We start from the raw sequence: 21,164 nt of genomic DNA, 5'->3' as shown, positions 1-21,164 counted from the left end.
GTCTGAAGAAGGGTCTCGACCCGAAACGTCACCCATTCCTTCTCTCCCGAGATGCTGCCTGACCTGCTGAGTTACTCCAGCATTTTGTGAATAACACATAAATCCTTACTTGCAGCAGCACAACAGAATATGATTTGGACATATTTTGAAAAAGGCTCTATACTTGAAAATGTATAGAGCCTTTTCTGAGTTCTGATTTTTTTTCCATTAAAAGTCTTTTTTTGGGGGGGGGGGGGAGTATTTCCTGTTGAAATATTCCGCAACTTTCTTTTCCATTTTTGACATCTGCTTTGCAGTTTGTACAGCAACTGTATCAACAGCAACGCAGCGCACAGAAATTAAAAATTAATCCAATTGTGGAGATTCACCAACAGAAAAGGTTTGCAGATCTGCACCTACTCAAATAACAAAATAATCAAGGATAATTTGGGGCGGTCACGGTAGCCCAGCGGTAGAGTTGCTGCCTTACAGCGGATGCAGCGCCGGAGACCCGGGTTCCATCCCAACTACCGTCTGTACGGAGTTTGTACGTTCTCCCCGTGACCTGCGTGGGTTTTCTCCGAGATCTTCGGTTTCCTCCCACACTCTAAAGACGCGCAGGGGTTTGTAGGTTAATTGGCTCGGTGTAAATGTAAAAATTGTCCCTAGTGGGTGTAGGATAGTGTTAATGTGCGAGGATCGCCGGTCGGCACGGACACGGTGGGCCGAAGGGCCTGTTTCGGCGCTGTATCTCTAAACTAAACTAAAAATTACAGCAAATGATAAATCAACCAATAGTATAATCTGATATTCAGTATAATGACATGTCAAACACGTTTGAAATGGCTGTAACATAGTTCATTAATTTGTGAACAGAGATGTTGTAACATGATAAGGACATTTAGCACCTCCAACTTGTGCTGGCATTATATCCAACTCCAAAGATAACAGAAATTATTGGAGTAACTCAATGGGATAGGCAGCAGCATCTCTGGAGAGAAGGAATGGGTGACGTTTCGGGTCGAGACCCTTCTTCAGACTGAAGAAGGGTCTCGACCCGAAACGTCACCCATTCCCTCCCTCCAGAGATGCTGCCTGTCCCGCTGAGTTACTCCAGCATTTTGCATCCGTCTTCGGTTTAAACCAGCACCTGCAGTTCCTTCCTGCGCAGAAATTCTTGGGTATTGTGGTCGAGGCAGTAAAGTTGGCATCCATCTCTTCGACCTTAAAGCTATGACCACCAGGGAAAAAGGATCCCGACTGAATACTCTATCTATGCCTCTCAAAATTTTGTATATTTCTCCCCTCAAACCTTCTTCGGCACCCTCTCCAAAGCCTCCACATCCTTCCTGTAACAGGGTTACCAAAACGCCAAGCAATACTCCAAAGACTGCTTGACCAAAAATATCTTCCCCACCTCATATTTCGCCTGGGCAGTTTGCAGCCCAGTGGTATGAACATCGACTTCTCCAACTTTAGATAGTTCCTCCCATCCCCTCCTCCTTCCCAGATCTCCCTCTATCTGCCTGTCTCCACCTATATCCTTCCTTTGTCCCGCCCCCCCCCCCCCCCCGACATCAGTCTGAAGAAGGGTCTCGACCCGAAACGTCACCCATTCCTTCTCTCCTGAGATGCTGCCTGACCTGCTGAGTTACTCCAGCATTTTGTGAATAAATACCTTCGATTTGTACCAGCATCTGCAGTTAGCTTCTTATATCTTTCCTAAAGTCAAGCTGCCCTCAGCTACAAGATGCTTAGTAACTGTATCAATTTGTACCAGTACACAAATGCTGTAATTTGTTAAATCCACTGATATTGTATTAATTATTTTTCATGACTTTGTAACTAATTCAGCATTTCCGGAGATTTCAAAGGAGACCTTTGAGATCAAGCTATTTAACAATTTAATAATCTAACACTCTTAATAATTTATAAACTTAAGATATTTCAAATCAATCAAAAAGATCAAATAAACAAAATCACTTGAAATGGTCCGAAATAAAAATTCTTTTTTTTTAAGCAGTTGGGAGTGTTCAAATCTATTTCTAAATGTGATATGTTTGTGTCTGGAACTGTAGTTGTTCATATTATTTTCTACATTAAATAGAATTTTGCATGACAATTGTGCAATTAAAATTGATACAAGTTCTTCCCATTTCAATTCAGATTAATATTTTATTAGCTGAAAGGGAACATATATTTTATAAAGCGTGGTGAGAGGATTACACGCACAACAGGAAAGTACACCACGCTGTTCTTTCTTCTAGCACCTTTGCCAATGATTGCAAAAAGAGAAAGAAAGTTTATGTCCATGGTCAAACAAAACACCAGCACGTACACCAAAGGGTTAAAGTTTGTGAGGTGAACATAACCTGTAAAGTTTGTAGCACGAAAAGCTTTTAGTGATTTAGATTTAGAGATACAGCGCGGAAACAGGCCCTTCGGCCCACCGGGTCTGCGCCGCCCAGCGATCCCCGCACACTAACACTATCCTACACCCACTAGGGACAATTTTTACATTTACCCAGCCAATTAACCTACATACCTGCACGTCTTTGGAGTGCGGGAGGAAACCGAAGATCTCGGAGAAAACCCACGCAGGTCACGGGGAGAGCGTACAAACTCCGTACAGACGGCGCCCGTAGTCGGGATCGAACCTGAATTTCCGGCGCTGCATTCGCTGTAAGGCAGCAACTCTACCGCTGCGCCACCGTGCCGCCCTGTCCTTAAAATATCCCTGGTGGCATCAAGGACAATCTGATGCTCCTCTGGCCTGGATGTCTACCCTTGACCTACAACTTTAGGCTGTGCACGCCATACACAAGAAGTAGTAAAATGTAAAATAAGCTACTCAATTTACAGAGGCAGCATCTCTGGAGAGAAGGAATGGGTCTCCAGAGATGCTGCCTGTCCCGCTGAGTTACATTTTGTGTCTACCTTCAATTTAAACCAGTTTTTTCCTACATACTCAATTTATAAGTTTGGAGGGTAGCAGAATTTTCCATTACTCATTTTTTATTACCATAAGTAAGCAGTTCCCAACCTAGAATGTGCATCACACACAAGAATATTGGTGTTGGTTTATTCTTGTCATGTGTACAGAGATACATTGCAAAACTTTGTTTTGCGTGCTATCCAAGCAAACCATACCATACATGAGTATATCAGGGAGTGCAAAAGAGAAAAGAAACAGAGTGGAGAATAGTGTCACAGCAACAGAGAAACTGCAGATACATAAAAAGTGCAAGGGCCACAACAAGAAGGTATCACAAAATGCTGGAGTAACTCAGCGGGTCAGGCAGCATCTCAGGAGAGAAGGAATGGGTGATGGTTCGAGTCGAGACCCTTCTTCAGACTGATGTCAGGGGAGGCGGCGGACAAAGAAAGTATGTAGTGGAGACAGGAAGACTGTGGGAGAACTGGGAAGGGGGAGGGGGGGAAAGAGAGGGACAAAGGAGCTATCTAAAGTTAAGAGAAGTCAATGTTCATACCGCTGGGGTGTAAGCTGCCCAAGCAAAATATGAGTTGCTGTTCCTCCAATTTGCGGTGGGCCTCACTGTGACAATGGAGGAGGCCCAGGACAGAAAGGCCAGACTGGGAGTGGGAGGGGGAGTTGAAGTGCTGAGCAACCGGGAGATCAGGTTGGTTAAGGCGGACTGAGCGAAGGCGTTGAGCGAAACGATCGCCGAGCCTGCGTTTGGTCTGGCCGATGTAGAGAAGTTGACATTTGGAACAGCGGATACAATAGATGAGGTTGGAGGAGGTGCAGGTGAACCTCTGCAGAGGGGTCTCGACTGATTGAGAGTGATCTGGGGTACTGATTGAGAGTGATCAGCCATGATCGCATTGAATGGCGGTGCTGGCTCGAAGGGCTGAATGGCCTACTCCTGCACCTATTGTCTATTGTCTATTGTCTAATCTGAAGAAGGGGCTCGTACCGAAACGTCACCCATTCCTTCTCTCCTGAGTTACTCCAGCTTTTTGTGATACCTTCGATTTGTACCAGCATCTGCAGTTAAGTTTCCTACACAAGGGCCACAACAAGGTAGATTGAGAGATCAGGTAGAGGTGTAAGAGATAACCACGGGTGGGGGCTGGTCTATGTGTAGGAAAGAACTGCAGATGCTGGTTTACACCAAAGATAAACACAAAATGAATTGAATTGAATTTATTTGTCATTCAAAACAAGTTTAAACAAAAATTAGTTATCATGCAGTTACAACACTAAAAATACAACAAAAACACACAACTACATCATTCAACACAAACAATGCTGGCGTAATCTGGAGGGACAGGCAACATCACTGGGGAGAAGGAGAGGGTGGCTTTGCGGGTCGAGACCCTTCTTTGGATCGAGACCCTTCTTCAGACTGAGAGTCGTGACAGGCCGATGCGATGGACCGGGTGGCTGCATGCACAACTACCTGCAGTTTGGTGCAGTATTGGGCACGGCAGTTGCAAAGCTGTGCTGCATCCTGACTAGTAGGAAAAAAACTGCAGATGCTGGTTTAAATCGAAGGTAGACACAAAATGCTGGAGTAACTCAGCGGGTCAGGCAGCATCTCTGGAGAGACGTTTTGGGTCGAGACCCTTCTTCAGACTGATGTCAGGGGAGGGGTCGGTGACGTCACCCGTTGTCCCGTATTTGGGAGCGAGGAAGTTGGCAACCCTACTAATACGGGACAAGGGGGGTCCCGTACGGGACAAACTAATTTAACCCAAAATACGGGATGTCCCGGCTAATACGGGACAGTTGGCAACCCGACAGTTGAGGGTCACACAGCACGACACAGCAGGCCAAATGGTGCTCATGCCACAGATATGGGAGCTAGTCCCCAAGAATTGTTGCAGGTAACCTAAAGCATCATAACTTGGACAGCTACTTGCATTTGATAGATTTAGAGGGATCTGAGCCAAACAATAGACAATAGGTGCAGGAGGAGGCCATTCGGCCCTTCGAGCCAGCACCACCATTCAATGTGATCATGGCTAATCATTCTCAATCAGTACCCCGTTCCTGCCTTCTCCCCATACCCCCTGACTCCGCTATCCTTAAGAGCTCTATCCAGCTCTCTCTTGAATGCATTCAGAGAACTGGCCTCCACTGCCCTCTGAGGCAGAGAATTCCACAGATTTACAACTCTCTGACTGAAAAAGTTTTTCCTCATCTCTGTTCTAAATGGCCTACCCCTTATTCTTAAACTGTGGCCCCTGGTTCTGGACTCCCCCAACATTGGGAACATGGCGAGGTGACACTGGTTTAGAGGGATAGGGGCCAAAGGCGGGCAGGTCGGCCTAGATGAGGCATTTTAGTTGGCATGGATACGTTCAGCCAAAGTGCTGTATGACTCTGACTTGTGAGACAGACATACATTCATAAGTTCATAAGTGAGAGGAGCAGAATGAGGCCATTCAGCCCATCAAGTCTACTCCGCCATTCCATGATGGCTGATCGATCTCTCCCTCCTAACCCCATTTTCCTGCTTTCTCCCCATAACCCCTAGCTCCCGTACTAATCAAGAATCAATCCATCTATGCCTTGAAAATATCCATTGACTTGGCCCCCACAGCCTTCTGAAGCAATGACGTTCACCACCCTCTGACTAAACATGGCTGCCTATAGCTGGGTGGGAGCACTGTACGACTCAGAGTATCCACATTCACCAGAGGTATGATGGCCCACATCGCCACCACAAACTTGTGAACTCTTGCACACCTTTGTGAAAGTATTCTGCGTACAAGCCAAGTAACAGAATGGGACACTAATATTTATTGGCTTTTTAGTGATCGACTGAATATACAATCAGTGATCGACTAAATATCAGTGATCAGTGATTTAGTGATCAACTAAATATGCAATCTATATACTGTCCTCATTTTTTCAAAAGAATTGAAGGAGACTGTTTGGAAAGTATCAGTGATGTTACGTTAAGTTTGGAAAAGGTCTAATTGTGAATGTTGCAGTAGCTTCCATTGTTGGAAGCCACTTGGCCAGTACTTCCCTTCTGCTCTGCTAGTTTTACAAACATGGTGTGGATATTTGTATTTATCATTTTTCATTCATGATTAAATACGACATCATAGTCCCCTTATTGTGCTTTATTGATATTACTGCATGGGACCTTGCACAGAAATTGATCTCTATAAATACATTATATGCTAGCCATATACGCCTTATGAAGGTAGACACAAAATGCTGGAGTAACTCAGCGGGTCAGGCAGCATCGCTGGAGAGAAGGAATGGGCGACGTTTCGGGTCAAGACCCTTCTTCAGACTGACTGAAGAAGGGTCTCGACCCGAAAAGTCACCCATTCCTTCTCTCCCGAGATGCTGCCTGACCCGCTGAGTTACTCCAGCATTTTGTGTCTACCTTCGATTTAACCAGCATCTGCAAGTTTTCATTCCTACGCATTGCGAAGGTCTTGAATAAAGTTATTGAGAATTCCTTCTGAAATATTTCACTCGGTTCTTTACTTGTCCCGATTCGGCACATTCCCGTTCCCACTGAGCGCTGGAGTGGTCAGTGAGGTGATTCTGTGCGTGATCTTCAGATGGCACTCACTCACTTCGCTCTCTCGGTTCGCGGTACTGCCATTCGATGTATTCGAAGATGTCCCTTTCACTCTCCACTGGCAGTGGCTCTCCGGGGATTCCTGCAGGCAAGAAAGCACAATGTGAATGATGCAAGAACCATTTTACTCAATACGTCAACTCAGCGTGGAAGGAAACCGGGGCGCGGCGATAGAGTTGCCGTCTTACAGCGTCGGAGAAGAGACGAAGGGCAGTCAAAATGACAGCTTGTGCACAAGGAGAGAGGACTCTTAGAACACAAACCGAAGAGAGGAGAACTTCTTCAAAGTGAGCATACTTCAAAAGAATTGAAGAATGCTTGCTTGAAGGGGCAGGTGGGGCAGACAGAGGCAGGTACTGACAGCATTTATCTATCTTCATTTAAAAACATTTTAAAAGCCTCTTCATTTAAGACAGCATTGAAAAGACATTTGGACAGGTCCATGGATAGGAGAGGTTGAGGTATATGGACAGGTCCATGGATAGGAGAGGTTGAGGTATATGGACAGGTCCATGGATAGGAGAGGTTGAGGTATATGGACCCAACACGGAGAGGTGGCACTACAGACGATGGGGCATCCCGGTCGGTGTGGGCAAGTTGGTCCGAAGGGACAATCCGGGTGGAATACAGTAATGGAGACACTAGCAACTGCAGCTGTGGAAGGTGGAGCAAAGACTAGTAAGAACGGGCAGCGCCCGTAGAGACAGAGAGATGTTGACATTTCTAACCGAGCCATCACAGCTTATGAAAATACAAGGACCTGCAGATGATGGAATCCAGAGTGCAGTGCTGGAATAACTCAGCAGGTCAGGCAGCATCTGCGGAGGGAAACGGACAGGGAACGTTTCGTATTGGGGCTCTTCCTTAGTCTGTCGATTCCTCCCCCCCAGATGCTGTCCGACCCACTGACCTCCAGCATTTTGTGCTTTTCTCCACAGCTTCTGTTGTACAAGAGGTATGAAAACCTCACGGGTAGGTCTGGAGCCAGAGTTAATCATCTGCATCCCATGCAGTCTAAGGCAGCCTACACACTAATTGTACATCAGAAAGTGGTCAGTTTGGCACAAACTCCCTTCTCACACACGTAACCACAATGAAACAGATCTTTCTGTTTTCTTTTTTTTAATTTATTTTTTTAAATTTGTTTTTATTTTGTACAGAACTTTTTAGAAAACAAACCCTCCCCCCCACCCCCCTTATACTAACCCCAAATAAGAAAAAGGAAGAAAAGAAAAAAAGATTAAAGACTGCCTGGTTGTTGGGGGTCCTGCACACGCCCCATGGAATTCCAAACAGAATAAACTGTATATGTATATACATCTCTCCCAAAAGAACCATTGTGAATATGAACAATTCTTCTATATATATAGGCCCCTGTTTTGTAGATAAGGACGCCAGATATTTAAAAAAGTATCATATTTGTTCCTTAAATTATAAGTAATTTTTTCAAGTGGGATACAGTTAGAAATTTCATTATTCCAAGGGTCCATACTTAAATAGGAATCAGATTTCCAAGTAACTGCGATAGTTTTTTTGGCTACTGCTAATGCAATTTTTATAAATTCTTTCTGATATTTATTCATTTTAAGTTGTGGTCTTATTCCTTCAACATCACCCAATAACAAAAATCTTGGGTTGTATGGAAGTTGTATTCCGATAATCTGTTCTAAAAAACTTCTTAAGTTTGTCCAAAAAGGTTGTATTTTTGAACAGGACCAAGTAGAATGAAAAAAAGTACCAATTTCTTGATTGCACCGAAAACATTGGTCAGATAAACTTGAATTTATTCTCTTTAATTTTTGTGGTGTGATATATAATTGATGCAGAAAGTTATATTGTACTAGTCTAAACCGAACATTTATTGTATTTTTCATACTGTCAAGGCATAGTTTTGACCAATTTGTTCCATCAATATTAATATTCAAATCCGTTTCCCATTTTCGCCTTGATATATGAATTCCTTGTTTAGGAGCCTTTTTTTGAATTAGATAATTATTTGTCCTTTTTGAATGAATTTACCACTTGTAATTTAGAAGCTAGCATCTCTCCGAGCACTGACCTTCCCTGAAAGCATCTCTTTCTTACCACCCAGAATTAAATTGTTTACATTGCATTTCTCAGTGAGGTGACCTTTGAAGCAGATATAACTTTGTGAGATTGGAAAGCTATTTTTTACACCACAATTAAAAACATATCACACCACAGTACAGATGTTTATTGAATTCTCTGGGTTTTTTTAGTAGAGAAATATTTTTTAAATTGCATTTTTTATTGAAACCAACATTTTCAAATGTTGTCTAACATACGTTGTATCAAATCTATAACAAACAAATTTGTGTTTGGTAGATTATTTCTTTGTTGTAACAATGCTTCTTGGCAATAAATCTTATACCGTTGGAAAGCCTGTTTATTTCCCTTTTAAATGGTGCCACATTTGTAAGGAACATGCATTTGTGGGATGAGCAGCAGAGCTGAGTATATGGGTTGCGCCCATGAAAAATTTGCCAAATCTTCTCTGCCAATGCCAAACAGCTTATTCTGCTGTTGCTATTGACTCTTGTTTTGAGCTTCTGGTACCCCCAGGTGCTGACAATCAGGTGCCTGATTGGCACCTGATTGGCAGCATCTGTGAGCATGGGCCCTGCTACAGTGGTCAGTAGATGTCTACTCCAAGAATCGGCATGCCACGTTTGACTGATCTGGATAAGGCCCGTGCGATAGGGCAACTTCAAGCTGGTGTTCCGCAAAACCAAGTTGCGGCATTATTTGGAGTGAGCCCTAGTACCATCTCCAAAGTGAAGGCCAAGTTCCATATAACGGGGGATGTCAGAGACAGGCCGCGAAGTGGGCGTCCCAAGAAGACGACACCCGAAGAAGACCGTTTCCTCACCCTGTCAGCACTTAGGAACCGTAGGCTGTCTTCTACAGATTTGCAGTCAAGGTTTGCAGGACGATATGGCCGACGGCTCTCTGCCCAAACAATTCGGAAGACTGCACGCAGCCGATCTCCGGTCAAATAGGGCTGCCAGGAGGCCTGCCATGACTGCCCTTCACCGTCAGGCCCGTTTGCGCTGGTGTCGGCAACACGTGCACTGGAACCTGAACATGTGGAGGAATGTTATGTTCAGCGATGAGTCCAGATTCTGCCTACGGCAGTTGGATCATAGGGTCAAAGTGTGGAGAAGACGCGGAGAACGCTATGCTGATTGCTGCACCGATAGAGTAACATCTTTTGGTGGAGGCAGTGTGATGGTGTGGGGCGGCATCTCCCTCACTGGAAAAACGAGGCTTGACATCATTGGAGGCAATCTCAATGCAGAGAGATATCGAGATGAGATTCTGCAACCAGTGGCAATCCCATATCTCCACAGTCTGGGACCGAACTCTATCCTCCAAGATGACAATGCTCGCCCCCACAGAGCAGGGTTTCTCAGAGACTACCTCCAGAATTTGGGAGTGGAGAGGATGGAATGGCCTGCCAGCAGTCCTGACCTCAACCCCATTGAACACTTGTGGGATCAGCTTGGGCGTGCTGTTCGTGCCAGAGTGACCAACACAACCACGTTGGCTGACTTGCGACAAATGCTGGTTGAAGAATGGGATGCCATCCCACAACAGTGTGTGACCAGGCTGGTGACCAGCATGAGGAGGTGCCAGGCTGTTGTGGCTGTGTATGGTTCTTCCACACGCTACTGAGGCTCCTGTTTATTAAATGAATAAATTGTTAAATTGCCAATATGTCTTGTTTCTTCAGACTTCAATCATCCAATCCACCAAACAACACCGAACAAGAGTCAATGGCAGAATAAGCTGTTTGGCATTGGCAGAGAAGATTTGGCAGATTTTTCATGGGCGCAACCCACATACTCAGCTCTGCTGTTCATCCCACAAATGTGGCACCATTTAAAAGGGAAATAATACAGGCTTTCCAACGGTATAAGATTTATTGCCAAGAAGCATTGTTACAACAAAGAAATAATCTACCAAACACAAATTTTCTTACTTTTTGTGCTATGTTTATAATAGAAGTAAAAAAAATTATTTGTCCTTTTTGAATGAATTTACCACTTGTAATTTAGAAGCTAGCATCTCTCCGAGCACTGACCTTCCCTGAAAGCATCTCTTTCTTACCACCCAGAATTAAATTGTTTACATTGCATTTCTCACAGTGAGATGACCTTTGAAGCAGATATAACTTTGTGAGTTTGGAAAGCTATTTTTTACACCACAATTAAAAACATATCACACCACAGTACAGCTGTTTATTGAATTCTGTTTTTTTTTTAGTAGAGAAATATTTTTTTAATTGCATTTTTTATTGAAACCAACATTTTCAAATGTTGTCTAACATACGTTGTATCAAATCTATAACAAACTAGTTTTTCAACCAAGCTATGTTGCTCTTACCTCTGTCTCCCATCCCTGCTCCCAATATCATAAACATGTTATACTATTATTATGTCTTCGATTCACAATGAATTATTGTAGATTCATAGAGAGATACAGCAATGTTTTGTTTCGTTTCGAGATACAGCACGGAAACAGGCCCTTTCAGCCCACCGGGTCAGCGCCAATCAGCGGATTCCTGACACTTTAACAACCTTAACCTACACACACTAGGGACAATTTTTACATTTACCAAGCCAATTAACCTACAAACCTGCACGTCTTTGGAGTGTGGGAGGAAACCGTAGATCTCGGAGAAAACCCACGCAGGTCAGGGGGAGAACGTACAAACTCCGTACTGACAGCACCCGTAGTCGGGATCGAACCCGAGTCTGCGGTGCTGCATTCGCTGCAAGGCGGCAACTCTACCGCTGCGCCACCGTGACCGCCCCACTGAAACAGGCCCTTTGGCCCATTGACTATCCACCACCCACCTACACTAATCACCCAACTTTATTCTCTCCATATTGTCATCAAATTCAAGAGAGCTAGAGCATTCAAGAGAGAGCTAGAGCATTCAAGAGAGAGCTGGAGCATTCAAGGGAGAGCTAGATAGAGCTCTTAAGGATAGCGGAGTCAGGGGGTATGGGGAGAAGGCAGGAACGGGGTACTGATTGAGAATGATCAGCCATGATCACATTGAATGGTGGTGCTGGCTCGAAGGGCTGAATGGCCTACTCCTGCACCTGTTGTCTATTGTCAAATCCCTACACAATGTACGGCACCAGTAAACCTACCAACCTGCACATCTCTGGGTTGTGGGAGGAAACTAGAGCACCCGGAGGAAAGCCACGTGGTCACAGAGAGACCGTGCAAACATGCCTGCACCTCAAGGACTACGACGGTTGAAGGCAGATCTTAAGCACCTTTCCAATGGCAACCAGGGGTGGGCAATTGAATGTTGGAACACCCTGCGAAGCCCACATCCCTTCCATGATTATATAAAAGTGTAACACTCAGCACTTCAACTCCCCCTCCCACTCCCAGTCTGACCTTTCTGTCATGGGCCTCCTCCAGTGTCATAGTGAGGCCCACCGCAAATTGGAGGAACAGCACCTCATATTTCGCCTCATACTTGCACCCCAGCGGTATGAACATTGACTTCTCTAACTTTAGATAGTTCCTCTGTCCCTCTCTTCCCCCCCCCCCACCCAGTTCTCCCACTGTCTACCTGTCTCCAACTACATCCTTTCTTTGTCCCGCCCCCCTGACATCAGTCTGAAGAAGGGTCTCCGCCCGAAACGTCACCCATTCCTTCTCTCCTGAGATGCTGCCTGACCCGCTGAGTTACTCCAGCATTTTGTGATACCTTCGATTTGTACCAACATCTGCAGTTATTTTCTTACACAAGGGCCACAACAAGGTAGATTGAGAGATCAGGTAGAGGTGTAGGAGTTAACCAGGGGTGGGGGCTGGTCTAACTAATTTAGCCCAAAATCCGGGATGTTCCGGCTAATACGGGACAGTTGGCAATCCTTCAGTGGAGGCCAATTCACTGGATGTGTTCAAGAGAGAGTTAGATATAGCTCTTAGGGCTAATGGAAACAAGGGATATGGGGAGAAAGCAGGAACAGGGTACTGATTCTGGATGATCAGCCATGATCACATTGAATGGCGGTCGGTGCTGGCTCGAAGGGCTGAATGGCCTTCTCCTGCACCTACTTTCTTTGTTTCCAAGTCAAACTCAAGTACAATAGGTAGGGCAATGGGGAACATACAGAGTGCAGAATAGATTTCTCAGCATTGTAGTGCATCGGAGAAAAGAGATTCAAAAGAGTGGTGATTGTCTTGGATGACAGTCGACCTTCCACGGGATTAGCACGCAGAGAGACACCACACTTCAGCGCTGTCGTGTTTGGGTCAGAACAATCAAAGGAAGTCTGTCTTCATATTTTACATTGGCCCTCACTAATATTAGTGGAAAGATTCAATATTTGATATGTAGGAAGGAACTGCAGATGCTGGTTTAAACCGAAGATAGACATATAGAAACATAGAAATTAGGTGCAGGAGTAGGCCATTCAGCCCCTCGAGCCAGCACCGCAATTCAATATGATCATGGCTGATCATCCAAAATCAGTACCCCGTTCCTGCTTACTCCCCATATTCCTCGATTCCGTTAGCCCTAAGAGCTAACTCAGAACGTTGGGCACATAAAGCTGGAGTAACTCAGCGGGACAGGCAACTTCTCTGGAGAGAAGGAATAGGTGACATTTCGGGTTGAGGCACTTCTTCAGACCCTGACCTCTGCAGAAGGGTCTCGACCCGAATCGTCACCCATTCCTTCCATCCAGAAATGCTGCCTGTTCCACTGAGTTACTCCAGCATTTTGTGTCCATCTTTGATATTTATTTATCTTTTTTCACACGCAGATGAAACTAATTACGATTTACTCTTGGCACATCCTGGTAATCTGCTTCACACCATTGCCAGCATCGAGACCACATCATTATGTCAGCTATTCAGTGATTTAGCCGCAATATTTTACGCAAGCTGTTGATCCTCTCCTCTTTTTACACACAAGAGCATAATAACAGCAAATGTACATAGTCTAACTTATCATTTATTCCCATGTAGCTCACAGCATTGGTAATGTTGGCTACAATTCTTTTATGGTTTGGAGTGCTATATGAGAATAAATGATAAGTTTAAAATGTTGCACATTCTGCAAAATAGCTATAAAGTCATAGAGTCATACAGCTCAGCAACAGGCCCTTCGGCCCAACTTACCCATGCTGAGCTAGATGCCCCATCTACACTAGTCCCACCTGCCCGCAATTGGCCCATGCCCATCTGAACTTTTCCTATCTATGACCCTGTCCAAATGTCTTTTAAATATTGCTGCAATACCTGCTTCAACTACCTCCTCTAGCAGCTCATTCCATACACCCACCATCCTCTGTGGAGAAGGTTCCTGTTTAAAAGTTTCAAATCTCACCATAAACCTCTGTCCCCTGGTTCTTGAATCCCCGACTCCGAGTAAAAGACTGGCCCCATAGCAGAAGCATCCACATGGAGGGGCTGGTAACTGGAAGTGCCCTGAGTTAATTCTCCTACCACCACCGTCTACTGTACAAGTGGTGGATCCCACTGACTGTCGCCGGAAGCTTGCCCCCTTTTCAGGACGGACGATGACAGTGATGTAACATTTGAATGAAAGAAGAAGTAAAAGACTGTGCATTTATTTGACTCTGTGGATCCCACAAGATCTAACCTATGTCTGAAGAAGAGTCTCAATCCAGCCGACCAAGTAAAACCTTATCAATCGCCTTGCCGAGTCCATGTAGATGTCCAGAGCTTTGCTCTCAATCATCTTTTTGGTCGCTTCTTCAAAAAACTCAATCAGATTCATAGGACATAATCGCCCTTATACAAACCCATACTGACTAGCCCTGGTCAGCCCTGGTCAGCAGTGGAGGCCAATTCTCTGAATGCATTCAAGAGAGAGCTGGATAGCGCTCTTAAGGATAGCGGAGTCAGGGGGTATGGGGAGAAGGCAGGAACAGGGTACTGATCGAGAATGATCAGCCATGATCACATTGAATGGCAGTGCTGGCTCGAAGGGCCGAATGGCCTCCTCCTGCACCTATTCCATCGCCCGGCGGGGGCGTCAAAAGTCTGGAGCCTCGATCGCCTCGAGGCAGCAGTTTGACTGCCTGACCACGGGAGAAGAATGAGGAGGAGATAAGACTTTTCTTTGCCTTCCATCACAGTGAGGGTGTGCCTGGAGCAATCACTGTGATGGTTGTTTGTGTTAAAATTGTAATTGTGTGTCTTGTGTTCTTTATTGTTTACTGCCGGACCCTGACGTGAGAGGACGCTGGCGCTGTTTGTTTACTGCCGGACCCTGACGTGAGAGGACGCTGGCGCTATTTGTTTACTGCCGGACCCTGACGTGAGAGGACGCTGGCGCTATTTGTTCGCCGCTTCTCCGTCAGGACAAATCTTGTGTTTGTTTGTTTGTTTTTATGTCTTGTTTGCTTTGTAAAGCGTCTTTGAGTATTTTGAAAAGCGCTATATAAAATAAATGTATTATTATTATTATCGTCTATTGTCAGCCCCTGTCTATCCAAATGCATATATATCGTACCCTTCAGAATACTCTCCAGTAACTCATCTCCAAATAGCTCGGTTCTACCTGGTCCAGTCCCGATCTACATCTCACATGTTCTTCACCACTTCAGTAACCTCAATGTTTAGGCATCAAGTGCACTCTTTACCATGATGTCCAGTCCGCCCCCCGTTCCCCACCAGGAGGCCCTCAGGTCCATCTGTTCTCTCCACAGGTGCTGCCTGACCTGTTGAGTTCCTCCAGCACTTTGTGCTTTGCCCACGATTCCAGCATCTGCAGTTCCTTGTGTCTCTATGCTTCCAAAGGCATTCAACTCCTACCTGTCACTCCCAATGGGCGAATGGTGTACTCATTCAACGTGAAGCCTTTTTCCAGTGCCTGGGTCCTCATGTTCTTGTTAAAGAGATCACTTCCAGTGAAATAAAGCACGCCACAGAAATACTGATCATTTGGAATAAGCCTGCGGGGGAAAAGCACACAGTTAGCAACCTTTAGCCAAACGTCTTTGGACTGTGGGAGGAAACGAAGATCTCGGAGAAAACCCTCGCAGGTCACGGGGGAGAACGTACAAACTCCGTACAGACAGCACCCGTGGTCAGGATCGAACCCGGGTCTCTGGCGCTGCAAGCGCTGTAAGGCAGCAACTCTACTGCTGCGCCACCGTGACGCCCTTTTATCTTTATCTTAATCTATAGTTTATCTATTTTTCTTTATCTTAATGTTTTTAATTAATTGCAGACACTATAGTGTAAGAGTTCAATTAAAGTTCCTATCTTTCCTTTACTTTTTACGTAGTGCTGCCCATCTCCCAGTTGCTGGTCCAATAACGGATGGGAAGGGTATTTTTTTGGAGTAGGTTTAATTATTATTTAATTCACTCACCTAATGTCAATTCTCCTGAATGGATACACACTGCCATCAGTCTCTTCTGGTAATCTGCAGACACCCTGGTAAACAAAAAGGCAGGTAAAAGACAGTTACCAATTCACCAATCTTTAGCAATTGTCAGAAGAACAAGCAGCACAAGAGAAAAACAATCCCCGAACAGTAGGGCAAAAGAAACCCCAAAGCGACTTCTTTTGGGTATATTTGCAATGAAAAAGAAACACGGATTTAATTGTACTAGTACATTGTCTGCAGTATGTAAACACATTTGGGAACTATCATTCTTACAGTGTGAACCAAAGATAACAGGGCAGAGCAAGATAGACCACTCGACCCTAAAAACTGTAGTACGTCACGGCGCCATTTTAGTAGGCAGAAACTTGCAGAAACATTTAAAAAGAAAAATAACAACAATCTGTGAATTGATAGATGAGATATTTTCTGCATTTTAATGGTATCATCACACATACTGTTCCCCCAAAACACTGATTACACTGCGAGAGGCGGAGCGAACGGCAGGGTTTGCCTACTAAAATGGCGGACGTTACGCTCCTTTGCGTACTACACTTCAGTATAGGCGATTTTGACAGAGTGGTTCATCTTGCTCCTCTAGTATCTTTGGTGTGAACAGACCAATGTTTCTCATTGACTGCTGGATTTGGTGATCAGGCAGCAACTCTGCAGAGAGCTGAACCATCAAATTAGATAAGTTGCAATAGAGAAAGAATGTCATAAAAAGGAACTGCATATGCTGGGTTATACCAAAGATAGACACAAAGTGCTGGAGTAACTCAGCGGGTCAGGGAGCATCTCTGGAGAACATGAATAGGTGACGTTTCGGATTTGAAAAAGAGACACGACCCAAAACGTCACCTATCCATGTTTTTCAGAGATGCTGCCTGACCCGTTGTGTTACTCCAGCATTTTGTGCCTATTTATGTGAAAGGAATTGTCTTAATGAGCTGGATGATATAGATTGACTAAATATATTCCACTCCCACCACGAGCCACATCATCTTTAAACAGTGCAGTTATTGCCAAACACCAAGTGGGGAATAGTTTAAACTAGCTCAAAACAGTACCAGTAACATTAACACTAAACCAGGAACATTCTGTACTCCAAAGATTGGAATCGTTCCAAATAACTCATTTCACTTAAAAATAATTCCTGGGAGGATTTGTGGCAATATTGCAAAATGCAACGAGAATAGTGATAAGCTGCAAGAGACCATAAATGGTATGGTAGAACAGGCAGGCGCAAGTAGATAATATTTAATACTTAAATCACAGGTCCTTCTGCCCACCGAGTCCACGCCGACCAACGATCCCCGCACACTCACACAATCCTGCATGCACTGGAGATCATTTCCAATTAGACCTAGCCAATTATACCTAACCTACAAACCTGTAGGAAAATAAACTGCAGATGCTGGTTTAAAATCGAAGGTAGACACAAAATGCTGGAGTAACTCAGCGGGTCAGGCGGCATCTCTGGAGAGAAGGAATGGTTGACATCACCCATTCCTTTGCTCCTGAGATGCTGCCTGACCCGCTGAGTTACTCCAGCAATTTGTGTCTACCTTCAACCTACAAACCTGTATGTCTTTGGAATGTGGGAGGACACCAGACTGGTTTGCTGGCCATTTCCATCAGTCAACCACAGCTGACCTGCACTTCATTTCATTAACATGTCCCTTTAGGGAAGGAATGGGTGACTTTTCGGGTCGAGACCTTTCTTCAGACCACCCAAAACGTCACCCATTCCTTCACTCCAGAGATGCTGCCTGTCCCGCTGAGTTACTCCAGCATTTTGTGTCTACCTTCGATTTAAACCAGCATCTGCAGTTCCTTCCGGCACAACATGTCTCTTTGTTTGTCTTCTGTCCAAATGTCCTCTTTAACCAGGCAGCTCCATAAACACCCAGGATCATCTGACCAAACCTGGTCCTTCTCTCTGTCCTGCCATCCTTCCCTCCTCCACTCTGCTACTTGAACTTTTATCTCACATTCTAGCCTCTGCATTATATATTTTTATCAATAGACAATAGGTGCAGGAGGAGGCCATTCGGCCCTTCGAGCCAGCACCGCCATTCAAAGTGATCATGGCTGATCATTCTCAATCAGTACCCCGTTCCTGCCTTCTCCCCATACCCCCTGACTCAGCTATCCTTAAGAGCTCTATCCAGCTCTCTCTTGAATGCATTCAGAGAATTGGCCTCCACTGCCGTCTGAGGCAGAGAATTCCACAGATTCACAACTCTCTGACTGAAAGTTTTTCCTCATCTCAGTTCTAAATGGCCTACCCCTTATTCTTAAACTGTGGCCCCTTGTTCTGGACTCCCCCAACATTGGGAACATGTTTCCTGCCTCTAATGTGTCCAACCCCTTAATAATCTTATACGTTTCGATAAGATCTTAATAATCTTATACGTTTCGATAAGATCTTAATAATCTTATACGTTTCGATAAGATCTTAATAATCTTATATGTTTCGATAAGATCTTAATAATCTTATACGTTTCGATAAGATCTTTAGGTACTCGGATAAATTAAACCAAAAAACTCAATTTTTGTTTGTGATATTAGTGTTCTCGTTATGTGCAGAGGATATCGCTATTGTCGTTGCATTGACTACATGATTTAATATAACATGAAAGTATTTAAAAGACAGGTTCCCAGAGGTTGTTTCATGTTCTCCCTCTGGGGATGGATCAGCCCAACCCTGTACCTGAAACCACATGAAGGATGCATCCTGCAAAGATCTCTGCCCTTCTACTGATCTCAGCTCTCTCGTGTATCCAGAATTATAATCACCATGGGTGACAAAACCCAAACTCTGAAATTGCCTCCTCTCATCGTTCCTTTAACACATTTGTTAAAACTCAAGTTCTCACCACGCGTTTGGTTAACTACTCAGCCATCTATATTTGTTGTACAGCATGAAAACTTTGATGTGTTGGAAAGAACTGCAGGTGCCGGTTTAAATCGAAGGTAGACACAAAGTGCTGGAGTAACTCAGCGGGACAGGCAGCATCTCTGGAGAGAAGGAATGCATGACGTTTTGGGTAGAGACCTTTCTCCAGACTCTAATCAAACCTTGATTGCAGTCCTGTGATATTCTTTGGGCTATTTTGCTATCCAATAGGTGCCGTCATTACGTAGATTTGATGTTGCCTTGGAAACAGATGAACCAAATTATTGGCTTTCGTTAATTGCTTCCGTGCTCTTCAATGGTTAATTTTTTTGAAATGAAATGACTGCAAGACAAGTGTGTGTTGAGCTTGAGAGACAAGGTAGCTCCTGGAAAATCAGCGTACACCCACCCACACACAATAAACTGTTTCTGACAGGAACAGTTTCATTAGTGAGGCAAAAAAGTACTTTTGTTCATTCGGAAACAATGGAACATGGGTAGTGTTAGACACCAAATGCTGGAGTAACTCATCGGGACAGGCAGCATCTCTGGAGAGAAGGAATGGGTGAAGTTTCGGGTCGAGACCCTTCTTCAGACTGATGTCAGGGGAGGGGGCGGGACCCGCCCGCTCCCCTGACATCAGTCTGAAGAAGGGTCTCGACCCGAAACGTCACCCATTCCTTCTCTCCAGAGATGCTGCCTGTCCCGCTGAGTTACTCCAGCATTTTGTGTTCTATCTTCCATTTAAACCAGCATCTGGCAGCTCATGGTGTACTGTTCATAAGTTCTAACTGACCATGAGCATCATGAAATAATGTGCAATCCTGCTTTTAGAAAAATAGTTGCAAGTGAGCTAGATAGAGCTCTTAAGGATAGCGGAGTCAGGGGGTATGGGGAGAAGGCAGGAACTGATTGAGAATGATCAGCCATGATCACATTGAATGGCGGTGCTGGCTCGAAGGGCCGAATGGCCTCCTCCTGCACCTATTGTCTATATCTAATGTATTTTCTGCAGTTTGAAACAGTTCAGTACAGGTTTTGCAAGAGAACTTTTACAATACGATACCATAGAACTTTATTTATCCCAGGAGGGAAATGGATCTGCCAACAGATTAATTGAATTTTCTATTCAATTAGGATATGATGTTTTTTTTGTTAAATCCATATATCTATATACTACTAAAACTCTTGTTTGATTGTTTGTTCCTGAACTACAGCCAAAACGGTACACGATAGCGCGGCAATTTTAGGCCCACCTTACTCACCGTTGTCCCTTTGGTGCGAATGGAAGACGTTTCATTGAAATCGGTGTTATATTTTTAAAGCATTTCACATTTTAAAGTTTAAATCTATCTCCTAGGGAGGGAGGGGGGAGGGAGGGGGGTGGAGGGAGGGAGGAGGGAAGATAAGGGGGGTTGAGGAGGATGGAGTGGGGAAGAGGGAGGGGAGGGGAGGGAGGGGGGGAGAGGGTGGAGGAGAGGGAAAGGGGGAGGAGAGGGTGCTGCACCAATGCAGGAGAGGTTTGGGCCCAACGGGTCCACTTGGTCTAGTATTTTCTAAAACTGTAACGCCTATGCTGATAGTGACATTGTTCATAACTTACTGAAGACAAGTTTTACTTAAGTAAAATCCGACCTTGTTTTATTAACCGCAGACATGCAATCGTCCTCAATGTACACTGAACATGGAATAGTGCACCTCTACACGCAGCTGCTTGTTCTTGGCTCCTTCATTAATGGCCACCTGCATGAGCTTCGCCAAATTTATTCATGTCGTTTGATGGACCTTATCCATCTTGCTCGGGATTTATGACTTACAATTTAAGTGTTATGCAAATACAAATGATTAATAGAATGCGAAGAAGGCACAAGGAAGTGCAGATGCCATCTCCTTTGCAAATCTCATAGCTCCTGGAGGTGGAAAAAGGGGTTTGTTGCTCACAAAACCTCTCAGAGGATAGCCTTGACCAGAGCTTAACGGGTATTTCAAAAATAACCTGAACACTTATCCTGCAGTCCCGTTCCGCAGAACCAGGTCACCTACAAATAAGCCCCCAATAAACCAGTAAGTAATTGAAGATTCTTTTAAATGAGTTCATAAGTGATAAGAGCAGAATTAAGCTATTTGACCTATCAAGTCTACTCTGCCATTCAATCATGGCTGATCGATCTCTCCCTCTCAACCCCATTCCCCTGCCTTCTCCCCATAAACCCTGACACCCGTACTGATCAAGAATCCATCTATCTCTGTCTTAAAAATATCAATTTTATCTTAGCCTCCACAGCCTTCTGCCACA

At 44.6% G+C, this 21,164-nt stretch overlaps 1 protein-coding gene across 1 annotated transcript in view; it reads right to left on the bottom strand.

Annotated features, from left to right (window-relative positions):
* Nucleotides 1-6,266: 6,266 nt before the first annotated feature.
* polb (polymerase (DNA directed), beta) overlaps nucleotides 6,267-21,164 on the bottom strand; it is a 49,753-nt gene continuing 34,855 nt past the window's right edge. Inside the window, exons 12-14 of the mRNA XM_078429099.1 lie at nucleotides 15,952-16,016; nucleotides 15,390-15,529; nucleotides 6,267-6,633 (exon numbers count right to left, since the gene is read on the bottom strand). Of these exons, the coding sequence (XP_078285225.1) occupies nucleotides 6,539-6,633; nucleotides 15,390-15,529; nucleotides 15,952-16,016 (300 nt within the window). The 3' untranslated portion in view covers nucleotides 6,267-6,538. The remainder of the gene's footprint in view (nucleotides 6,634-15,389; nucleotides 15,530-15,951; nucleotides 16,017-21,164) is intronic.

This window comes from Rhinoraja longicauda, chromosome 36 (genome assembly GCF_053455715.1).
Source record: "Rhinoraja longicauda isolate Sanriku21f chromosome 36, sRhiLon1.1, whole genome shotgun sequence".
Taxonomy (NCBI): Eukaryota; Metazoa; Chordata; class Chondrichthyes; order Rajiformes; family Arhynchobatidae; genus Rhinoraja; species Rhinoraja longicauda.
The sequence above is the reverse complement of the archived record's forward strand: the minus strand, read 5'-3'. Positions and strand labels throughout refer to the sequence as shown.